General features: G+C 33.9%; 1 protein-coding gene across 7 annotated transcripts in view; it reads left to right on the top strand.

Moving 5' to 3' along the window:
- The window catches only part of Lmpt (Limpet), a 173721-nt gene extending 152969 nt beyond the window's left edge, over positions 1 to 20752 (top strand). For 6 of the 7 annotated variants that reach the window (XM_021332292.3, XM_064034255.1, XM_064034256.1 and 3 more), the window contains 3 exons: positions 15901 to 16070; positions 18662 to 18848; positions 19245 to 20752. In XM_021332292.3, coding sequence (XP_021187967.1) covers positions 15901 to 16070; positions 18662 to 18848; positions 19245 to 19402 — 515 coding nt within the window. In that variant the 3' untranslated portion in view covers positions 19403 to 20752. Of the gene's footprint in view, positions 1 to 3336; positions 3608 to 15900; positions 16071 to 18661; positions 18849 to 19244 lie in introns of those variants that run through there. The other variant, XM_021332296.3, reaches the window with a different exon arrangement.
- Positions 20753 to 20827: the final 75 nt, after the last annotated feature.

The raw sequence follows: 20827 nt of genomic DNA, 5'->3' as shown, positions 1-20827 counted from the left end.
TGACCATACCCTGGACTGGACATATATGTCACTTAATTGGTTCATAGAGCGACCTGCGTCGCGGTATCAAACCTTTTTTACACCGAATGAAACCTCATTAAACAATTGCAGAGCTTAATTTAAAAACAGAAATTGAAAACACAGTATCCAAATCTTTCAAGGATTCAGAACCGTTAAATAACGGGGCTTGGAAAGTTAGTAACTGTTTTTTGATATAACAGTACACATTTTTCGGTTTAATTCTTAATTAATCCTGGCTGTAATGGACACGCCGGCTTAGTTCTCAAAGATAAGCCAATCAAAGGCCGCAATGACGTCATCATATTCGGTCATTTGGGCGAGTCCATCAATAAGGAGTTACGATATGTTTTTAATAAGATTCAATCATCAATAAATTTGAATCAACACCATAAACTTTTATATTCACATCAGCATGCTACTTTTATATCTATATTATTCAAGATTATCTAAGAAATCTAAACAAATGTGTAATAAATTATTCATATAACACGAACATCTTTCAGACCAATTTATTGGTATAAACAGATAAATAAGAGTATCGAAAGACCCGTTAATAGATTCAAAATATTGCGAATTAAGAACAGACAGCCCACATGGCTCATCTTGTTAGTTCAGAAAAAACTACGATTGTCTAAACCACGCCTTTGGTTTAACACAATAATCTATTTATCGGCGTGACACTAAGTAAAGGCTGACTCAGACGCGTGGGTGAAAAACACGCGATTTCTTAATGACATTAATGGCGATGTAACATCAATAATACGGACATCTTTGCGTATTACTATGGGAAACTGACCGGCCTTGCGAAGCTGTGGAACCCTTATATGAAACTTTTAACGTGAATCACCGAAATCAGGTGTTGAAGCTTAAACTTGGATGTAAAAAGGTCGCCTGGGATACGGTAATGACATTTCGTTGACAGTCCATTACATGCAGATTATATGATGACACACACACACAGAGACAAGAATATTTTCCATATATAGATACTACACGGCACATGACTACACGTACCATAAACACGTGTTTTTATTTTTATTCCAATACAATGTAAAAATCTGCTACCTATTTCGTTACCCGACTGCCAAGAATATTATTTCGTCTAATTATTTCTAAAGAGACAGCAATATAATGTCAAGTACGAAAGAGCATTTACCTATGCTTATAGCAGAAATAAGAATGTATACCTAAGTATAACAAAGTATACATATACATCATGCCTTTATGTAAAAAATCTTAGTAGTTTTTGTTGAGTTAACTCGTATTACATCATCGACTTAAAATAATGGACATAATTTACATAATGACAATTTCGAAACAAATTACACAAAGGACGTGGACAGTTATCATAATCAGATAATTACTACATACATAATCAGAAACACATTACATTATATTATATTTGTATTAAAATAAAAACACATTTTTTTACACAAGACCATATTTTATACACAGTAAGAATATACACATGTATCTTAACAGCAAGAAACTGAAATATTTTCTTTAGTTGTTTAAACTATTGGCCCAAAAATCGGCCCTAACTAAGAAGAGTTAATTTTTGAAAAATACTGCTTACGTCATTCCTAAATCTAGTCTTGACATCACTCGTATGCAGTTAGTTCATAAAATGCTCCACAAAGTATCATGCACGTAGGTCATAATACAAACTGAAAAAAAAAATCTCAGTCTTTGAATCCGGTAATGGGTGTCATCCTAATAAAAACGTTTTGTATGATTTAATATGAGTCGTAAATGTTCGTCCACAGATTACATCAGCCACTTGAAAGATATATGGCGTCAAATTATTATTAATTGAGAAGATTTGATTTATTTTATGACATTGTATGACGTGTTAAGGTTGTTGCATGACATTCGTCGGGTTAATTAATATGTTTAGACCTTAATAAGTTTGATTAGTCATTGAATAGTTTTGTACTAAATAATTTATGATTTGATGAATAGCTCATTAAGTTATGTAATGAACGTATAATGAGTTGAGGATGGAATCACTGTCAAACATCTTTTTATGGAAATAAAAAAAAGAAATACCTACTCAAATAACCATAGAGTTAATATTACTCATCATCCTCCGAGCCTTTTTCCCAATCATAGAGTTAATATTACTAGTTTAGAAATATCTTTTCGCATCTGTATGGTTCCTGGCTGGACCTACCTTAATGGATTATAATATCTAGCTAGATTTTACTGACCATATAAGGGAACTAAATAAGATGCACAAATTGATCGTAGGCAGCAATGCCACGTTACTAGGTCTCAGGAACAATAAAATCTTACTCAAATTAACATTGAAGATCTCAAGAACATCAACAACATTAAAATGTCTGAACAGTGATGTAAAGCATATGGTGTGCTTTTTGGAATCGGTATGGTTAAGCCACTTCTAAGTAATCCGATAGCTATGTTCCAAACTTCAAAGATGAAGATGTAGTGTAATTTTTTGTGTATCAGTTACGTTTTCTAATTGAACATGGCTTTCTAATTAGTCATTTTTAAAGTTGGTATGACATTTTGATATGTCAACTTTCTTTTTCTAGACATGCATTCTATCCAGCCAGTAGGAACGTACAATAGAGTTTGCAAGCAACCATCCTTCTTTTGACATAAAATACTTTTTTTCTTTTTAAAAGAGTTTAAAATCAAAATGATGCTACCGATTCGTTTTGTTTTATATTTACCAATTACTATAAGCCAGCTGACTATGTTTCATTTAAAACTAAAACATCTGTCCTCGTAACTAATTTCTTAATGAAGAATGCTCATTACTGAGTTTACGGATAGCCGCGTGGAAAACGTGACACCAGTTAAAGTTAGCACGTGCATTAGCGTTATCAGTTACATGTACCATTCATAAAGAACCTTTGTTTTTAATGCAACACTTGTTATGCATAACTGACTGCCAATGCCAAGTTATTGAAGTTAACTGACTGCTTGTAATTCCTACAAAGATACTAGAGGCTTTATAAGGTGTCTGTCGCTTAAGCTTTGATCAGAAAAAAAGTCACTAGTTTATGGGCCCCAAAAGTCAAAGAAAAAAACAAAATATTGACAACGGTAACTTCATACAAAGCCAACAAACAATATAAGCACTTCCTCATAACACCAAAGAGATACATCTCTGAAGGGAATCCAAATAATTTCTTATCGCGTTCAACCAATTAAGTTAATCGCCAGCCTACATCGTACCTCGAACGCGGTCCGACGGTGGAGTCCGTCATAATACCGCTCAGTACCGCACCGCGAGCCGCGAAGCCTACACACGCGTATCCGAACGACGCAAACGTCAAACTTGGCGCGCTTTTCACAAAAAAAAAAACATTAAAAAAGTAATTTGACATATACCTAAAAATGTCAGCGGACGTGTTGAGTGAAGATTTAAAATCTCGTCTACATTTAACAACAAAAACAGTAGGACAAGAAAGGATACGAAGGGCGCGGGAAAATAATGAAGATGTCGCGATTCTGTCTATGTTCCTCCCGAATGCGACCGCTGAGAGGGAAAACAAGAAGTTTTGTTGTGCTTTAAGAGATCAGTGCCTCCTTGGAGATGCGAGAAAAACAGTTGCAGGTGTTTATTTTTTTATTTATGTATTCCTTTTTTGAAATTTATTTGTGGCTTTACCGTTTTCGATATTTAAATAAACTTGTTTATTAATAGGTTGTGTATTAACGGTGGAACGTTATCTATATTAATAAATAAAGAAGAAATATTTTTTTGGTTTGTAAAGGTTCAGGCACTACTGAACTGATTAAAAAAAATCTCTGCTGGAAAGCTAGCCTAGTAACGTAGGCTATATTTTATCCTGATACATGATACCTGATGAAAACCGCGGGAAAACATCTAATCAAATATAAAACGATTTTAAAGTGAAAATGTTTGCTCCGATTATTCCAGAAGGAAAATAGAAATGTCCATGTAGTACCTAATTACGAGAGCCACACTTTCTATCGGACTGGTTTTGCTCAATTAAAACAGGTTTAGGTGCCATAGCGGTCTAGACTGACGGCCTACTACTAAGCCTAACAACACTATGTATAACACTAATATTTTTACATTCATCTTTTACTATAGTCAACACATCATCAACATTGTAAATAACTCAGAAATCAGAAAAAAACTTCACAAAAAATAATACCATACACCAACATACATACATAAAGGTGAAACTGAAAACCTCCTTTTATTCATTCTTTGAAAAAAAAAAATCTAAATCCTGGCATTCAATTTTTTTTTCAGTATGAAGCCATTTGCGTATTCTTAAAACTTAAAACTATAAACGCAAATGATGCTCTAAAAAGTCGTGACATGAATTTTTAAACTTAGAAAGATCCTATCAGGGCATTAACATTGTCGTAAAGTTTTATAAAAGTAGACAATTTAAATAAACAGTTGAAAAAGGTTGAATAAAAATAGTTTGCTAAAATTACGTACATTTAAATAAACTGGCCTGTTCTAGATAAACTAACAACATTTTTGATTACACTAAATGTTTTTGTCTAGACAATCTAACATAGGTACAATTCGGAACAGTAATAACTGCTATTATTGCGGAACTTTATTCTTTTTATGGCGAAATATTTCCATATGTGTCACGTATTTTTGTCCAACAAATACGTTGATTTCTATAGACTTTTGATGAAACTTGGCAGTGCCTAATATAACTTTATACATCTGAATAGCATATTATATGCGACTTTTTATCTGTAAATAGTTCCTACAGGAAGCGGGTAAAACCGCTGACGGAAGCTAGTCTATAAGACGCAAAAAGAAAAAGTAAAATAAAAAATCCATTAAGTACGACAGTTATTAAAAAGCTCAAGCAAAAAGTCTATTCTTCAATTTATTTCACATTTATTCGCAAAAATTAATTCGAGACACCATAACCGTTACTTCGTTAATTAATTGAATGACTGAAAGAACAATGAACGACTCTTTATCTTTTCATTCAATTAATCTTCCGTTAATGGAGGTCAGGTCTTAATTCATTTTAACGATTCATGATGTTTTGTTAAGTAAATGCTTTAGGAAATATTTAATTTGTACAACAGATATGTGTACTTAAGTACCTAATTAGTGAGTACATAATATGTGGTATGTATAATGACGTCATTTTAATTGGTAGGAAGTTTTACTTATTGGCTATGAGCTAATTGAATGTAATTTCTGGCGGGAAATTTGGAAAAGGAACATTCATTTTTTCACCGGATTCTGATAACATCATAATGACTTTGGATTCTAATTAAGCATATTTACAATAGATCAACATTTTACACTTTTTTACACGTAAAAATCACATTCCCAAGAAATCTTAAAACATTTTTCTCAAGTGCAATGCATGTTTGCAATGTTAATTCACGTCCAGATATTCAGCCTTCACCCTAATTTGTAATTCAGTGGTGGTTACGTCCTTTTAGCTTTAGACACCGCATGACGCTCACATTTACGGCAAAACAAATATTATGCTAATTTGTGCTATGTCTGTTAACCTGTTTTATGTCAACTATACTATGTAAACTTACTTTGGTTTTTGTGTAAACATTAAATAATATTTAGGTGTCATTTATCAATATTCTGTTATTACTTAGTTAACACATTACTGGTAGAGTTGCTGAGTTGACGTTACGTCAAATTACACAAGAACTTTTTCTTCTTTTGTATATAATACCTAATACTAAACCAAATCCCGATTATATGAAATCACAATAAAAACGCTTGGTCACAAAAAATGAAACCAAAAAGTTTTTAAAACAGCTACTTGAAAAATCGGTACAGGAAACATCAGAAGATATATCTTATTTCAAAAGTTAACTTTTAATGTACTTACAGATATTTTTTACGACTTATTCCGAGTTATAAATCTAATTTAGACTTCAAAGTATCGTGAGGAAATCAGAGTTTATTTACAGACGTTCGATTGGTCGGAAATCGACCTAATTCTTTTAGAGTAACAATTTATCTGTTGGTAATAAAAATATAGACGTAAATAGAGAGACAATAAAGGTACGATTACATTTCTTCTTTGAAGGTAACATCAATTCGACATTTATTTATAACAAGCAAACAAATCTACAAACGTAAACGACTCGGAAAAAATACAAATTATCTGCATTTACATGAAAAACAACTGAACTTAGTCGAGTTAAACCAGTCGGAAACTTAAACGCCCTCGTATAATTCCGTAATATCCGCCTGAGCTAAACGTTATTATGAATCCGAATAACAGCCGTATTCTAGAACGATTCTCAAGCAACATCGAGATATTAGTACAACCAATCGAATTTTCGAATCCTCACATATCATCGATTCAAAAAAAGATCGAATCGAGATTTGTTTTTAATCGTTACTGAATACGGCTGTAAAACGCACACATTGCACTATGCGAAACGAAACGTAAATACGTAACTTTACCATTGAACTTTACCGCCATCGTGTTTTTTTTTATGTGACGCAGTTTTACGTTCGCTTTTCAAAAGGTAGGAAAACGGAAATGCGAGTTTTTTTTTTGCTTTACGCACACGTAAGGGTGCTTCAGACTTTTTTCGACTTTTTTACGTTGTAATTTCAATTAGTAGTAAACCATGACTGTACTAATGAATGTAGACCTCGGTATTTCACTAGACGTCTATAAAAAAATACAGATTCGTAACTACAAAAAATAAGTTATTACTTACGGTACGGTTCATACGATTTGTTTGATGATAAAGTGTAACAAATCGTTTGTAATTTAAATACATATGTATGAAACTATACATAGGTGTGTCTGTTATTTCTTTTACACTAAACTTGTAGGACTTACGTCATTAGTTATTGATTACTCCACCCACTTGTGTAATTAAAATTATTATATTAAATCTAACCATGAGACGCGATAAATATACATTAAAAACTATAATTCAGAATTATAATATTTAAAATGGACAATATTTTTAACTATAACAAGATCAAGGTAGTCCACAGATATCATAAATTCTATTTTATTGACGGCCAGTGCGTGGGACTTTGATTGTCAAGTTCGAATTTGGATGACCCAAACATACTCCATTTTAGGAATTAAAGCGATTCGATTTACAAACTTAATATTTTTTTAGAAATATTAAATTGCCAATATAGTGTTTTTTCCTTTAGAGGTTGATTTAAATCCTTATAAAAGGCCGTCAAAAATAAACTTCTAGCTATTTTTCTGTGGTCTCACCCGCGTTTCGTAAGAACTACTGCCAGTGCTAGGTTAAAATATATAGCCTGTGCTAATCTTTCTAATAGCGAAAAAGTTTAAAGTTTAATAAGTAGGTTGAGTAGTTTCGGTGGCTTTTGGTTACAAACAAACAAAACATGTTTCTTCTTTATTATATTAAGTAAAATATGCAGTTTCTCGTTTATTATTTTCAGCTTTCTACATAATAAACTGTATTGTTTATTGCTAAAGCCATTTACGGCAATAACAATATGTGACCCAAATGCCTAGCACTCGTACTCGTAATAATTTGTCCGAACCATAATATCCATATTAAACGAATGTATATTTATTTTATTGTCCCGAAATGTGTGAGAAATACGTTCTTATGGCTATAGGTCAAGGGTCTTGGATTTTATTGCATTTTAACAATAATTTATTGAATTAAATGCTATTGAAATGAGACTTAACGAGAAATAATTATATAGCAATAAAACTTAATAAGCAATTATTAAGTCTGACAAATACTATGTTGAAACCGCAACAAAATAAGTTCAGCCATCAATCTATCTAAAGCAATCACGCACAAACATACATACATACATCCTCTTTTTGAAGTCGCTTATATATTCCCAACACTATCCTTTAGGTAACATCACACACTTAGTTAATTCAAACAACCAGTTACCCTATTCCATAAACCAGTTTCTCTGTTCCATACGACTGTTTATTTAGGCTGGCAACACCTGTACTACCCTCGTTGCTTCGTATCTAATTACAAAACCACATTACAATTACACGTACGGTAGACCGCACATCAGTGGTAACTGTCGTGCACCTTAACTCAATAGTAATAAGTACTATTTTCCTATAAAACTGTTACCACTGATCTGAAGTTGACTGTACCTCACACACACATGCATATAAACCACACACATTTACATAGATACACGTTCAGAAAAACAATTGGAAGTTAGGATTATATTGAATTGTACTAAAGGATATGGGATATATCTTCCTTTTTATATGAAATGAGAAAAGCCTAAGGCAATTCGTATCTGCCTGTTTTGTTCCGGTGATAATTTCGTTATCGTCTATCCCTACCGTACATTCTAATAAATATATAGATACATAAGTAAGTAATACTGAAACATATATTGGAAAACGCTTTTCTTTTGAAACTTTGTCATATTTTGTGTAGAAAACTTTCTTAGCTTATTTGGAGTTTCCGAAGTAAAGAACTTATTTTTATTTTAAACTTTATACTTATAGGTTTTCCAGGATTCTTTCAATTGTGATAGGTAGAATCAATTATTAAAAACTCAAAACAATCCTTAAACTCACATCACCTACTTTCATTCAACCTTAAGTCACAGTTCAAGGTACATTTCTCGACGCCAATTAAACATGACAAATGACGTCACCACGCGCCAAAAACACAAAAATGCACCTTACATTAACGGCTTAAGGTCGCAAATGACTTGACAGTGATGCATTACCTCTTTATATGGAGGTAGGAACAGATGGCAGATCACCATGACCTTCGGGCCCCTTATCTCGTTGGTTTTAACCTCATAAGTCATGTAATAGACAGTCAATGGAAGACAAGACTTCTATTTATAATGGACACGTGTTAGACATTCTGCCTAGGTTGTTGTTGAACTAAATTTAAATTAATTGTAAAGGAAATCACTAGAACTTGTCTATTTTATGCTAGACGCATTGACAGTAGTCTGTCTGCATTTCAAATAAAAATTACTGACGAAAATAGAGCAAGATATTTTAATATATCAAAGACTTTTTGTTTAGTTACAGGTTTCTGAACGTAGGTATTATATTGCCCCTTTTCCATGAAACTATTGAACAATATATCTGTCACCTGTCAATCGTAAATTCATAAATCGAACACAGTTTCAAACAGTTCCTACAATATGACAAACCTTCATGCAATATATCACAGTGTTTCCATAGAGTTACTCATATGCGGAAATAAGAGAGCGTGTACGTAAAACATTGTACCCTTCAGTTTTATAGTTTCTCGTGGATAAAGGGCCAACCTTGTTTACAACCAATCGAACGATTTTACGATGACAAAGTTCAAGGATAGGAAAAGGCGGGGACATTTTGGATTGACTGACAGTGACACATTTTCAAATTGAAAATCGAATTGGCTTGATTGAAAAAAGCGTGCAGACTGCGTGCAACTGTAAACTTTTTTGAATTGGGAGAGGTCTGATTGCGATTTCGAAATTCAATTTAATGACGACCATTTTGTTTCACTAATATTTTCAGAAATAAAATCTACATTCAGTTCATTAAAACTGGGTATAGCTGCCATATAACGAAGCAATGACGAATGTATGCATACAGTAGCTACAAAATACATTTTCGCAGTGAATTCCAATGAAAAACAATGGCACAAAATCCTCTTATCAGATTTACCTCACGTGCAACACATGTGCACGCTACACACGCTCGGACACGTGCATAATCAATTTAGGGAACAAAATGGCGTCAGTCGCCATTTTCATTTTTACCTTTGCAAAAAGTATTTGTTCCAATTCGCATGCTAGGAATTTCATTTTCAGTTTTATTACGACAATAAAATGAGAAATGGATATTATTTGAATTTTACTAGTACCGAATTACCAATTGTATTATAATTTTGAATATTGGAATTTTCTTGAACAAAAGGTTCCGACGAACATTTGTTTTCTTTATAGAAATTGGAAATGGAACGCTATTGAATTACGGACGTTCACGAAAGTAATAGAAATGTTTCAGATTGAGCACGATTTTAACAAACAAAAATAGTTATCAATTCTATGTTTAAAATATATTCAAATAAAGAACGATTTAAAGCCGGTTACATGATACAGCATTATTTTTAAAGAGGTCCTATATATCTAACACATCATAGTGGCTCATAGACAAACTATGTAGTAAAATAACATTCACATTGACGGAAACTTACAAAGGAGTTCGTCTTTACATCTATTGAGATTTCCGTACACAATGGTGTGTAAATTTTCATTAGGTTCGTCACATTACTATGGCAAAACAAATCAGAGGACGGTGTAAAAATAATGGATTTCGCTACATAAATAAACTATTTTATTATAATGGCATAAGGTTGAAAATTGCATGACAATTTCCGTAGTGTGGAGATTACGTCATGGCTAATGTGGAATTGAGATTTGTTATAGAAAAAATATCACGTGTTTTTGAAGGAAACGTGTTTTAAAAAGTACATGTTCCTAAAGTATCTCAGAGAGATTCATCATAAGTACCTAAATATACGACAAATCGAAAGACTCATAGGTAAAGTCAAATTGAATACAACGTAGTTTCGACAAGCAGAATTTATTGTTCAAGCATTTTTCAACAGTTCAGAACAACATTAAGAACGAAGTTACCTTTTTATTTCAATTTTCAACGAGCGATAAAAGCTCTGCAAAAATATTCACGAACAAAATTTAAAGCCGAGTGCTCACTCGCGAAACATCCTACGAATTTCCTAGGCGACTTTCCTCCTAATAAAAACATTTGTGGCGAAAAATGGCGGTATAAAATAATAGTGTTTTTACTACGTGCTATATTAAGAGTTCTCGTTAATATTTGCCCAAGCCTACACTGACCGGCTGACATCACCGCGGCCTTCAGACTTCATATTTGATCTTAACCGCTTGCTAATAACGTGGACAAACTGCTCCAACAATGCATCATAACGTAATCATTCAGTACTGTAAATTTATGCATACGGTATTACATTATTGGCTAAGTAAATATTATGAAGAACTTGTATTACAGGTCGCTAGTTTTTTTCGTTGACCACACATGCGTTTAATTACTGGACATTTAGGGCCTTACTACAAAAACTTTAAACCCTGTTTTACACTTGTCTAATAAAATTTTGGCTGCAAAATGAACCATATGTCAACGTCATAATTTGACATTTTTTTAGACAAGGCATAAACTGACGTTTAAAAGTTTTTGTGGTAAGACGGTTAGTAGTTTTACATCACTTACTTTTAACATAGTATAAGCCGTTCGCGATCAAATATTTTAACCGAGTTCAAAAAAAGGAGGTTCTCAGTTTGACCTATCCTTATGTATGTATGTGTGATTATCTTGCATTTTTAACTTTATTTTCTTAAAGTTAGGTTTACTTAACCGACAATTCCTTAGCAGCAACTATCAGATATCCGCTCGGACAGATTAAAATATCATTAATATTAAGCGTATCCTCATCCCACGCTCAGAAAACGGAGCAAACAACTTTCTCAGTGTCACTAAGAGCCAGCCACTAACGAGTTTCATTAATTACCGATGCACTGCCGCTCCCACGGGCGATATTTTAATATTGCAACTGTAAATAAACTTAAGGCTAAAGCTAAGCTAATTTGCATAGGACATTGTTCCACATTTTAATTCCTAGCTTTTATGTTTATAGTGTATAAAACCAACGTTATTTCTTACATTAAAACTCGTACGATTAGGAGTCTGTCTCAGTTTCACATCTGATTTAAAAAATACTAGGTATGATAAATTTTTGCTACATACAGAATTTCTTTAGAAGAAATTGTAGAATTTTGTGTTTAACATTTTTGGAAAAAAAAAATCACTAACATCCAAAATCTATAACTGTTTCCTACTACAATTATAATAATCACGCCTACATGCCTACGCTCGTGTACCCTACGCTTAACAGTAACAATTTGCAAATGAAATAGCCTAGTTATTATTGTCCGAAGCCATAGCTCCAGTGGGCGTAAGGGCCCTTTCACCACGAACAATGGAAAAGTGGAACGGTTTAACTGTAGTCTGTTCACAGCTTTATTATTTATAGGTGTGTTGATGCCTTTATCCAGTGATGCCAGATGGGGGGGATTCCCCCCAAATTTGGGGGTATTTTCTTCCCACGGGGGTTTTTTTGGGGGGAAGAATCCTTTGGGGGGATCAGTGGGGGGATTTGAAATTGGCTTGGAGGGTTTTGGAGGATTTTTCGAAAAAGTTTTATGACTGAACGACCATATTACTCACTACTTAATTTGAACGCACCATAGAACCACACACAAAAACATACACACATCATCATCATCATCAGCCTATCGCAGTCCACTGCTGGACATAGGCCTCTCCAAGTGCACTACATACATTTAACATACACACACTACCACAATAATGCTGCGTGCGGAGAACGACGATGAACGATGATACTATATTTATTTTACAGAAAAGAGCTGTTCGACCCATTTATAATCTGGGTCCAAAAGTTTCTCTTAGAGAGAAATTCAAAGAAATAAATATTCTGACTGTTGCCTCTCAACACATTTTTGAAAATTTAATGTACGTTCGTAAAAACATATCTAACTTTGTTCAAATGTCTGATGTTCATAGCATAAAATTATTAGGAATAAACATAATCTTGATGTACATGCTACTCGCCTCTACAGAGTAAGCAACTCGTTCATGGGTCAACGTATACGCTTTTACAATAAACTTCCCAAAACTTTTCAATTAAATGTTTTTCTAATTACTGGGGGTTTTTTCTCAAAACACTAACATTTTCGGGGGATTTTGGGTGAGATTTGGGGAGAATGCTAAATCATCATCTGGCAACACTGCCTTTATCTATGGTGCTATGAAGTGCTTATTATATTAATAGATAGCTAGAGTTATGGGTGTTTATGACCACTTTTATTATGGGTTATGAAAAATGTGCACTGGGCTACATATCGGTCGTGCAAGAGCCACAGAAAAATCGTATTTTGACCATAAAGACTTAACATTTACGAATTTTTTTTGCCATATTTATTAATTATTGTTTTTGGAAAATCGGGGTCCGATTATAAAGTAAATTCTTCAGAAAGAACACAAAATAAAATCCAGTCATTCAAAAGCCACAAAAATCACGTGAAACAGCATACTTACTGCAAGTATTCCCCAAATCGATATGAAATACGATAACAAAGTTCACAGACCCCAGCTGCAGATGTAACCCAAGACTAGTCACGAACCACAATGCTATAGTTTCCTATACTTTGACACGCGATACTTTGGCTGCCAACATGTTTTTGTCTTAGACTGTCTGTGCGAATTTAAAATCGGTAGCTTGTTTTTTGTTCGATTTCATTTTAAAGACAATATAAAATGTCTGCAAAAAGATTCGAGTGGACCTCTTTGGTGTTTGAAAAAGGAACTGAAAATTCCCTCCATTTTATTTCGAATTCAGAATCAAATCTTTCTTGACGAAACAAAAGCTAGTCATAGAGAGCGTTGCCCTTAATTTTAAATTAAATATCGAACAATCAGTTGTACAAAACCAAAAACTTTTCGCTTTTCAAACAAACTCGCGTTCAAACTTTTGCATAGACAACAAATACAACACTGATGGAAAACTTTCCCTATTATACCGTGTCCATAATGATTAACGGCCGATCCCAATATAATATCTGTTGTTCTATCTATCTATCTGTTGCTTCCTAGAGATAGCAATTTTACAATACTTGTATGGAACTAATGTCAAACTGCTATCTGTGGTAACCAAATGAAGACATAGATAGATTATTGGAAAGGAAGACCAAGTTGCGTTTCGTTCGCTGATTGCTTTAGATATCGTGGAACTTGGAAACTTGGACAGTTTAAACGCATTCAACATTTATTGCTAATGGCTACCATTTATACTGGCGGTGATTAATTTATCTAACTTGTGTGTTTGGGAAACTAGTGAAATGTGGTAATGTAGAAGTTTGGTAGAAAATGCTTTTTGAAATTGGAACATTGGATATGAACGTACTTTTGATGATTGAGGACAAAGTTGCGTCTTTCTAATTATGTACTAGAAATTAATCTCTACTTAGAAATATTTTTTATTACTTACTGCAGGTTGCAGTTGATAAAACAATTTAGTCACTTACAGTGAATTGCACCATAAAATTATATCGATAACCGAGCGATTTTCAAGTGTCAAATCGCCGATTTTACCAGTGGGCGTCAGTTTCACGGCTGGTTATGGTTTGTTCTCCAATTTTTTTGTAAAATTCCCATGATAGCTTTCGCTCAATCAGAAAAATCACGAAACTCAGCAATAAATCAAATACCTAATCACAAATTGTAGGGTGTAAAGCCGTTGTATGATAACGGTGCATGTTGCGTGCATCAGTCAAATCTCATTGTTACAATGTCACATGCAAACTCAAGGACGAATCGTTTGATTACAAACATGCGATCTTTACACTTTTACTGCATCGTAAAACCATAGATTAGGTATCGATATAGTGTAGTCATAAAAAAATGGTACGGCCAACAGTTATTAAGAACGAGAAAGTATATCTATAATATCTGTTGTATTGTGTACCTACCAATTTATAAAAAAATATTTATTTGTTGTGTTCAATGTTTTTATACGGAAAACGGATACAGCAATAAAATGTAACTTGTTCGCAATTTAATATTCACTTAATTGAATTGAAGTAACTGTATGCCAATAAAGTTTATTTAAAAGTTCTAAAACTAATGTCAATCCTTCTCTGTATGGGAGTCCCTGTACCCAGCAATGAGACCAAAAAAGGATGAAAATTAAAAATTAGACGCAAATATTATTTAAAAAATAGAAATAAAAGACTTAGAAAAAATTCAAGATAGCTTCGGCGCACGCTAAAATTCTAGCTCAATACACAAATTAACTGATTGAGGGATCCTATAAAATTTTAGTACAAAAATAAAATAGGATTCGAAATAACTAAAGTAATAAGTAAACTGAAAGAGAACACACAAAATATTTTTATGAAAACAAGAAAAAATATTTTGCCCTTGACCCCGCTGTGACCTGGTATTTATTTACATACCTACTTACGCTTAAGGCTATTAATATAGTAAAACATAGTAATTATAGTGTTTAATAATCAGTCTTCCCATATAAAGATATTTAATTAAAATATGATGATTAATCGCCATTGGTACCTTACTATAATATTTGCTGTTGTTTTTGTAGCGTGTCTAAATATACCTAAAAATTTATTTGTCATTCATTCTTAAACAAAAACTCGAAACAACTTCGCCCCCAAAATAAAATAAAAAAATGCTGTCAACTTTTCGAACTGCACTTTCAAAAATTTCCCGCCATAAAACGCGAACATGACGATGTTGACATTTGAAAGTGTCACTTCCTTGTCACGCCAACCTTGCCCCGTTTCGCAAGGACAGTCCTACCGCCATAGCATCGTGTGGTTCCCCTACAGCATTGTGATCGCATGATAATGTCCCCCGTGAATATATTAGAACATCGGAATAGATCGATCGGCTGATACAATGGTGAATTTGCATGATCTTGTCAACAAATGCACTAAATGTAGGAAGTCAGGGTTATTGTTTGCTATACGGTATACAATGGATAGAATGTGTTAAAGATGCTGATGTTTTCTGTAACTTAGCAGCTTCAATATCTTCGAAAAGCCAACTAAATTAAATAAAACAACAAGAAACTGAAACAAAAAATGATCGCTCCTTTTAAAACTACCGAAAAGAGCCGCTTCCACGACCTGGCCTTGTAACTATTCAACTTTTTATTTTTTATTTGCTATTCGAAAACATTGGTCAACCTTCTCGTATCTCAATATCCTACACCATTTACAAAACATCATCTACCAGAGAATTTTCAAATCTAATCTCTCCCCTTGTTTCCCAGGAACCAAGAAGATGGAGTACAAGACAAGGCAGTGGCACGAGAAGTGCTTCTGCTGCGTGGTCTGCAAGAACCCCATCGGCACCAGGAGCTTCATTCCCAGGGAGCAGGAGATCTACTGCGCTGGCTGCTACGAAGACAAGTTCGCTACTCGCTGCGTTAAGTGCAACAAGGTGAGAAAAGGAAACTTGTTAACTACGGATTCTATATGCTATCTGTCTGTTGGTTTGGTTACTAGAGATGGGATTTTGATATTGGCTCCATACGACTGATGTTACATTCCTATCCGCCGTTAGAGATTTCTTGGATGGAAATGGAGGGTTAACTAGTGGGAGGATGTCGGGTCATGTAAAATTTGACGAAAATTGGTAAACAATTTTTCAGCGCTTTTGCCTATTAGGGTCGCAGATTCATCTTCATTTGGTTTTGATGGGCAATATTTTGAGATGGGAGTCTTTTATCCGAATGATGACCTTATTTCATGCTCTTTATTTTGATTCTATCAGCCTTCTTTTCGTCGCCCATTTAGTTGATTCTCTAGTTTCTATTGAACCACTAACGCTCTTTCCGAACTCATGCAGTCTATTAATTGCTTCCTCATATTCCGAATTATTGGTCCACTTCGTTCATTAGTCTAATCCAGCCTCATTAAAAAATGGGGGCACTAGGTTAACAAGCCGACTGTTATGCAGGTACCGTAAATAAATCTTATACAATTTGTACCCACATCTCACCCACGAGATCGTTCTCTGAGTAGTTTATCATCGCTACAGATGTTGTTTATTGCAATTTTATAGCTTTAGAACGCAGTCACCTGTTTTAAGGTCAGATGAAAGATAATAGGAAGTAAATAGAGGTTATTAATGGAAAGGTTGAACGATAAATGAAGAAGTTGACATGACAAGTCACCTACTTCATGCGACTTCATTGATATGCTTAGTTTGTTGCATATCCGTATTTTATTGAATGAATTGCATCACTTAAATGTATGAATTAAAGAATCATCTATCACATAGTGATACGGTAAAATTAATATTTCACGAAGATTAAATTGTTAGTGATGCTACAGGAGGCTTAAATCTACTTCTAAAGAGTTTTTTCGTTTACAATAAGATACGAGTAATGCATCAAAATATTAATGGGTTCCTTAGCAAGTCAGATATATTATGTGTAAATCTACAAGAACTAGATAAATGTTCAAAAAATGTGGATGTAATTTGCTTAACAGAGCACAACATGAACAAATTAGACTATGTGCATGTAACTTTACCAAACTTTAATTTAGGTGCATGCATACTTTGCCAGAGAAAAAAGAAATGGTGGATCCTGTATACTTATAAAGAAGATTCATAAATATAAAGTATTACAAGATATATGCAATCTAAGTGTTTGTAATGAAACCGAGTGTTCAGCTGTAGAACTGACTGAACATAATTTAATTATAATTTGTATATATAGAACACCAAAGTATACCCAAGAAAAAATTGGTATCTTTTTTAACACTCTTAATGCAATAATGTATTTAGTACAAAAATGGAAATCTAAAAAAATTATCTTATGTGGTGATTTTAATATTGACTTGTTGAAGAGAAACCCTATTTCTTTAAGATTTGAACATTTAATTGATAGCTTTAATATGAAAATAGGTTTACGTGAAATAACTCGCCCAAGCAGTAAAACATGTATAGATAATATATTTAATAATGTAAGAGGTAGTAAATGCGAAGTAATTGATCTTGGTATGTCAGACCACACTGCTCAGATATTGACGTGTCCCGTCAAAAAAACTTGTACACTCAGATATTGGTATACAACAAGACGAGATTATAGTGAGGAAAACGTATCAAAATTTAAGGAATGTTTACAAAGCCTTAAGTTTCAGGAGGTATTTGATTCAAATGATCCAGAATTTGCCTTTGACAAGTTTTTTGAATATTTTAAGCTATTCTATGATCTTTGCTTTCCTGTCATAAAAATAAAAAATACATGTGTTAAGACAACAAGGTGGTTGTCCAAAGGAATAGGTAAATGTTGTAAAAATAAGAGAAATCTACTATGGGATTATCGAGCCAATCCTTCAGAAAGTAAAAAGCAAATTCTTAAAAATTACAGTGCACGCCTAAAAAAGATTATAAAACTTACTCAAAAGTGCCAGAATAATTATTATATATTAAACGCAGACAATAAATCAAAGGCTACGTGGAGAATAATAAATGCAAATAAAGCCAATTTTCCAAAAGAATATATTACACAAATTAAAGTAAATGAACAAATAATAACTGATCCCAGTAACATTGCTAACGAATTTAATAACTTCTTTATCAACGCGGTAAATGTTGATGATAACAATAAAATAAAATCTTTTTCTGAAACAACACAAAATGATAAAATTGACAGTAGTAGCAGACACAATACATCACACTCTTTATTCATGACCCCTGCGATTCCACACGATATATTTTTGCTTATTAAATCTCTAAAAAATACCCAAAGTTCTGGTTATGACAACATTACAACCTCAGCAATAAAATCGGTAGCGCACATCATTAGTCCAATTCTTTGTCATATCATAAACTTGTGCGTTGACTTTGACTTCTACCTAGTGGGTACAGACCTACTAAGTTCTTTAGGCTGCGAAGTTAGAACTCTTCATCGATTCTCCAATCGGACCTTTGCAATTACTCTTATAGAGTCCGTTGGAGTTTGTAGAGATCCCCTACGTACCTTAACTACCTATATTTCAAAATCTTCCCTCTACTTCCAGATCATCACGCAAGGCGGCGTGACCTACAAGAACGAGCCGTGGCACCGCGAGTGCTTCACGTGCACCAACTGCAACACCTCGCTGGCTGGCCAGCGGTTCACTTCCCGCGACGAGAAGCCCTACTGCGCTGACTGCTTCGGAGAGCTCTTCGCCAAGCGCTGCACGTCTTGCACCAAGCCTATTACTGGTCAGTTTTTGTTCAACAAATAAATTGGAACTTTTTGAGGAATTGAAAAAAATATCGTAGGCCATAACGGGTACATTTTGGTGTGAGGGAAGTGACGGAATAAATAGGTTGGAATCCGATTTTTTGGGGGCCATTCGGACAATTCGCCGAGGTTTCTTTGGTTCACCAAACTCACTTGTATCAACAGTGGATATTGTGTTGATTACAATGCCGCAAGTAGATGAATGATGTTCCCAAACAGTTAGTCACAGGGCAATGTACCGTATTCTACATTGTCTTCTTCATATGGTCATGTTATCAAAGCCGAAATAAAAGCAATCAAATTGTCATAATATTGAATTGATTTATGTTGAACAAAGAAGTGATGAATAACAAATATGTTTTGTTTGATTGCAGGTATCGGCGGCACCCGCTTCATCTCGTTCGAGGACCGCCACTGGCACAACGATTGCTTCATCTGCGCGCAGTGCAAGACCTCCCTGGTCGGCAAGGGCTTCATCACCGACGGCCCCGACATAATCTGCCCCGAGTGCGCCAAGCAAAAGCTCATGTAAATACGAACTCACGCACAGCTCCCTAACGCTTCCCCTCCTGGCAACACCGTAACACTATCGATAAGCTTACCATCGAGTGAATCCGCCAATCGATTTAGGAATCGATTCTCGTTACATCAAATGTGACTAATGTATTTTTGTGTGCTTATAGCGAAAAAACCATTCTACCGGTAGTCGCTAACGCCAGAGACTGGGTCGCGTCTAAAAAGCAGGATACTTCCAGCGATGTGCTTTTCGACCTCATTGACAACATAAACTTTCACAAGGTCAATGTCAAACCTTAGACGTTACTTAGACAACTTGTTGACGATATTTTTATACAAAAATTAATAACGAAAATCACAAAAAAATGTGAATGCACAAATTGTGTTATCAAGTATTTAATTTCGCTTTTTGAAATCTTTTATTTATATATATTGACTGTTTAGTTCTGACTAATTCAACCCTGTATCTATCGTTATGTAGGTATGTATTACGTGCTAATTGCCATATTATTTCGCTTTGGCTGTTGTATTAGTCTTTAGATTTATAATTGTCAATTTACCTAGTGCGATTCACACGATGCCTTAATAACATATCTAAGTCAATTTCGAGGGTATATTATTTCTTGTTGTAAAGCCACCTTATTTATAAATTTTGTGATCTAAGTCTTGCCTTTCTTTGTAAACGCTAAAGGACAATTTACTGTGTTCAAGGTTTATAACTAAAGAGGTCCTACAACGCTAGTCTGGTGTCGCCAGATATATAATTTCTTTTTATTAATAGACACCCTACTGGGTGGTAATAAGTGCTTGTCATGTAACATAGTATATAAGAAATTTATTGAAAGAGTAATGTACGTGTTATATTTTAAGTATTTATTTATACGGGAGTACGCACTTATTATCTGTGGGGACGCCGATGGTGTTGCCGTCACATTAAAAAAGAATGAGATTTTAGATGTAGTGTTGCCATTTACGCCATCGGTAGGTCGCTACCTAACACTATTGTTAAGTGACATCTAGTTTTACTAATAAAAAATAATAATATAAAAATATTTTTGTTCTCGAATAAGAATCAGTCGTAATTGAATGTTATCGATATTTTTACATGATGGTAAATATTTAGCGTTTAGTGGTTAAGTGAGTAACAGCTGTGTTTACATCGCGTCAGCGCCGACCATGCAATGATTGGGGAACACTTTATAAACGTTACTTGTTAAGGATTAAATTATTCAAATGTTGAATTATTAATTTATAATAATGTGTACACTTAAAAACGACCGCTTAGCTGTGTGATCTGATCTAATTAAATATTTCTATCTATCTATAGAATGTAAACTATGAAACTGAAATAAACGATTTAAAAGTACTTTTATTGTTGTTTATTTGTGTTGTCCTGTCATTTTACCCGATTATCTATTACTATCCCGATATATGGCGTCAA

Source organism: Helicoverpa armigera, chromosome 4, assembly GCF_030705265.1.
Source record: "Helicoverpa armigera isolate CAAS_96S chromosome 4, ASM3070526v1, whole genome shotgun sequence".
Lineage (NCBI taxonomy): Eukaryota > Metazoa > Arthropoda > Insecta > Lepidoptera > Noctuidae > Helicoverpa > Helicoverpa armigera.
This window is presented reverse-complemented; position numbering and strand designations above follow the sequence as displayed.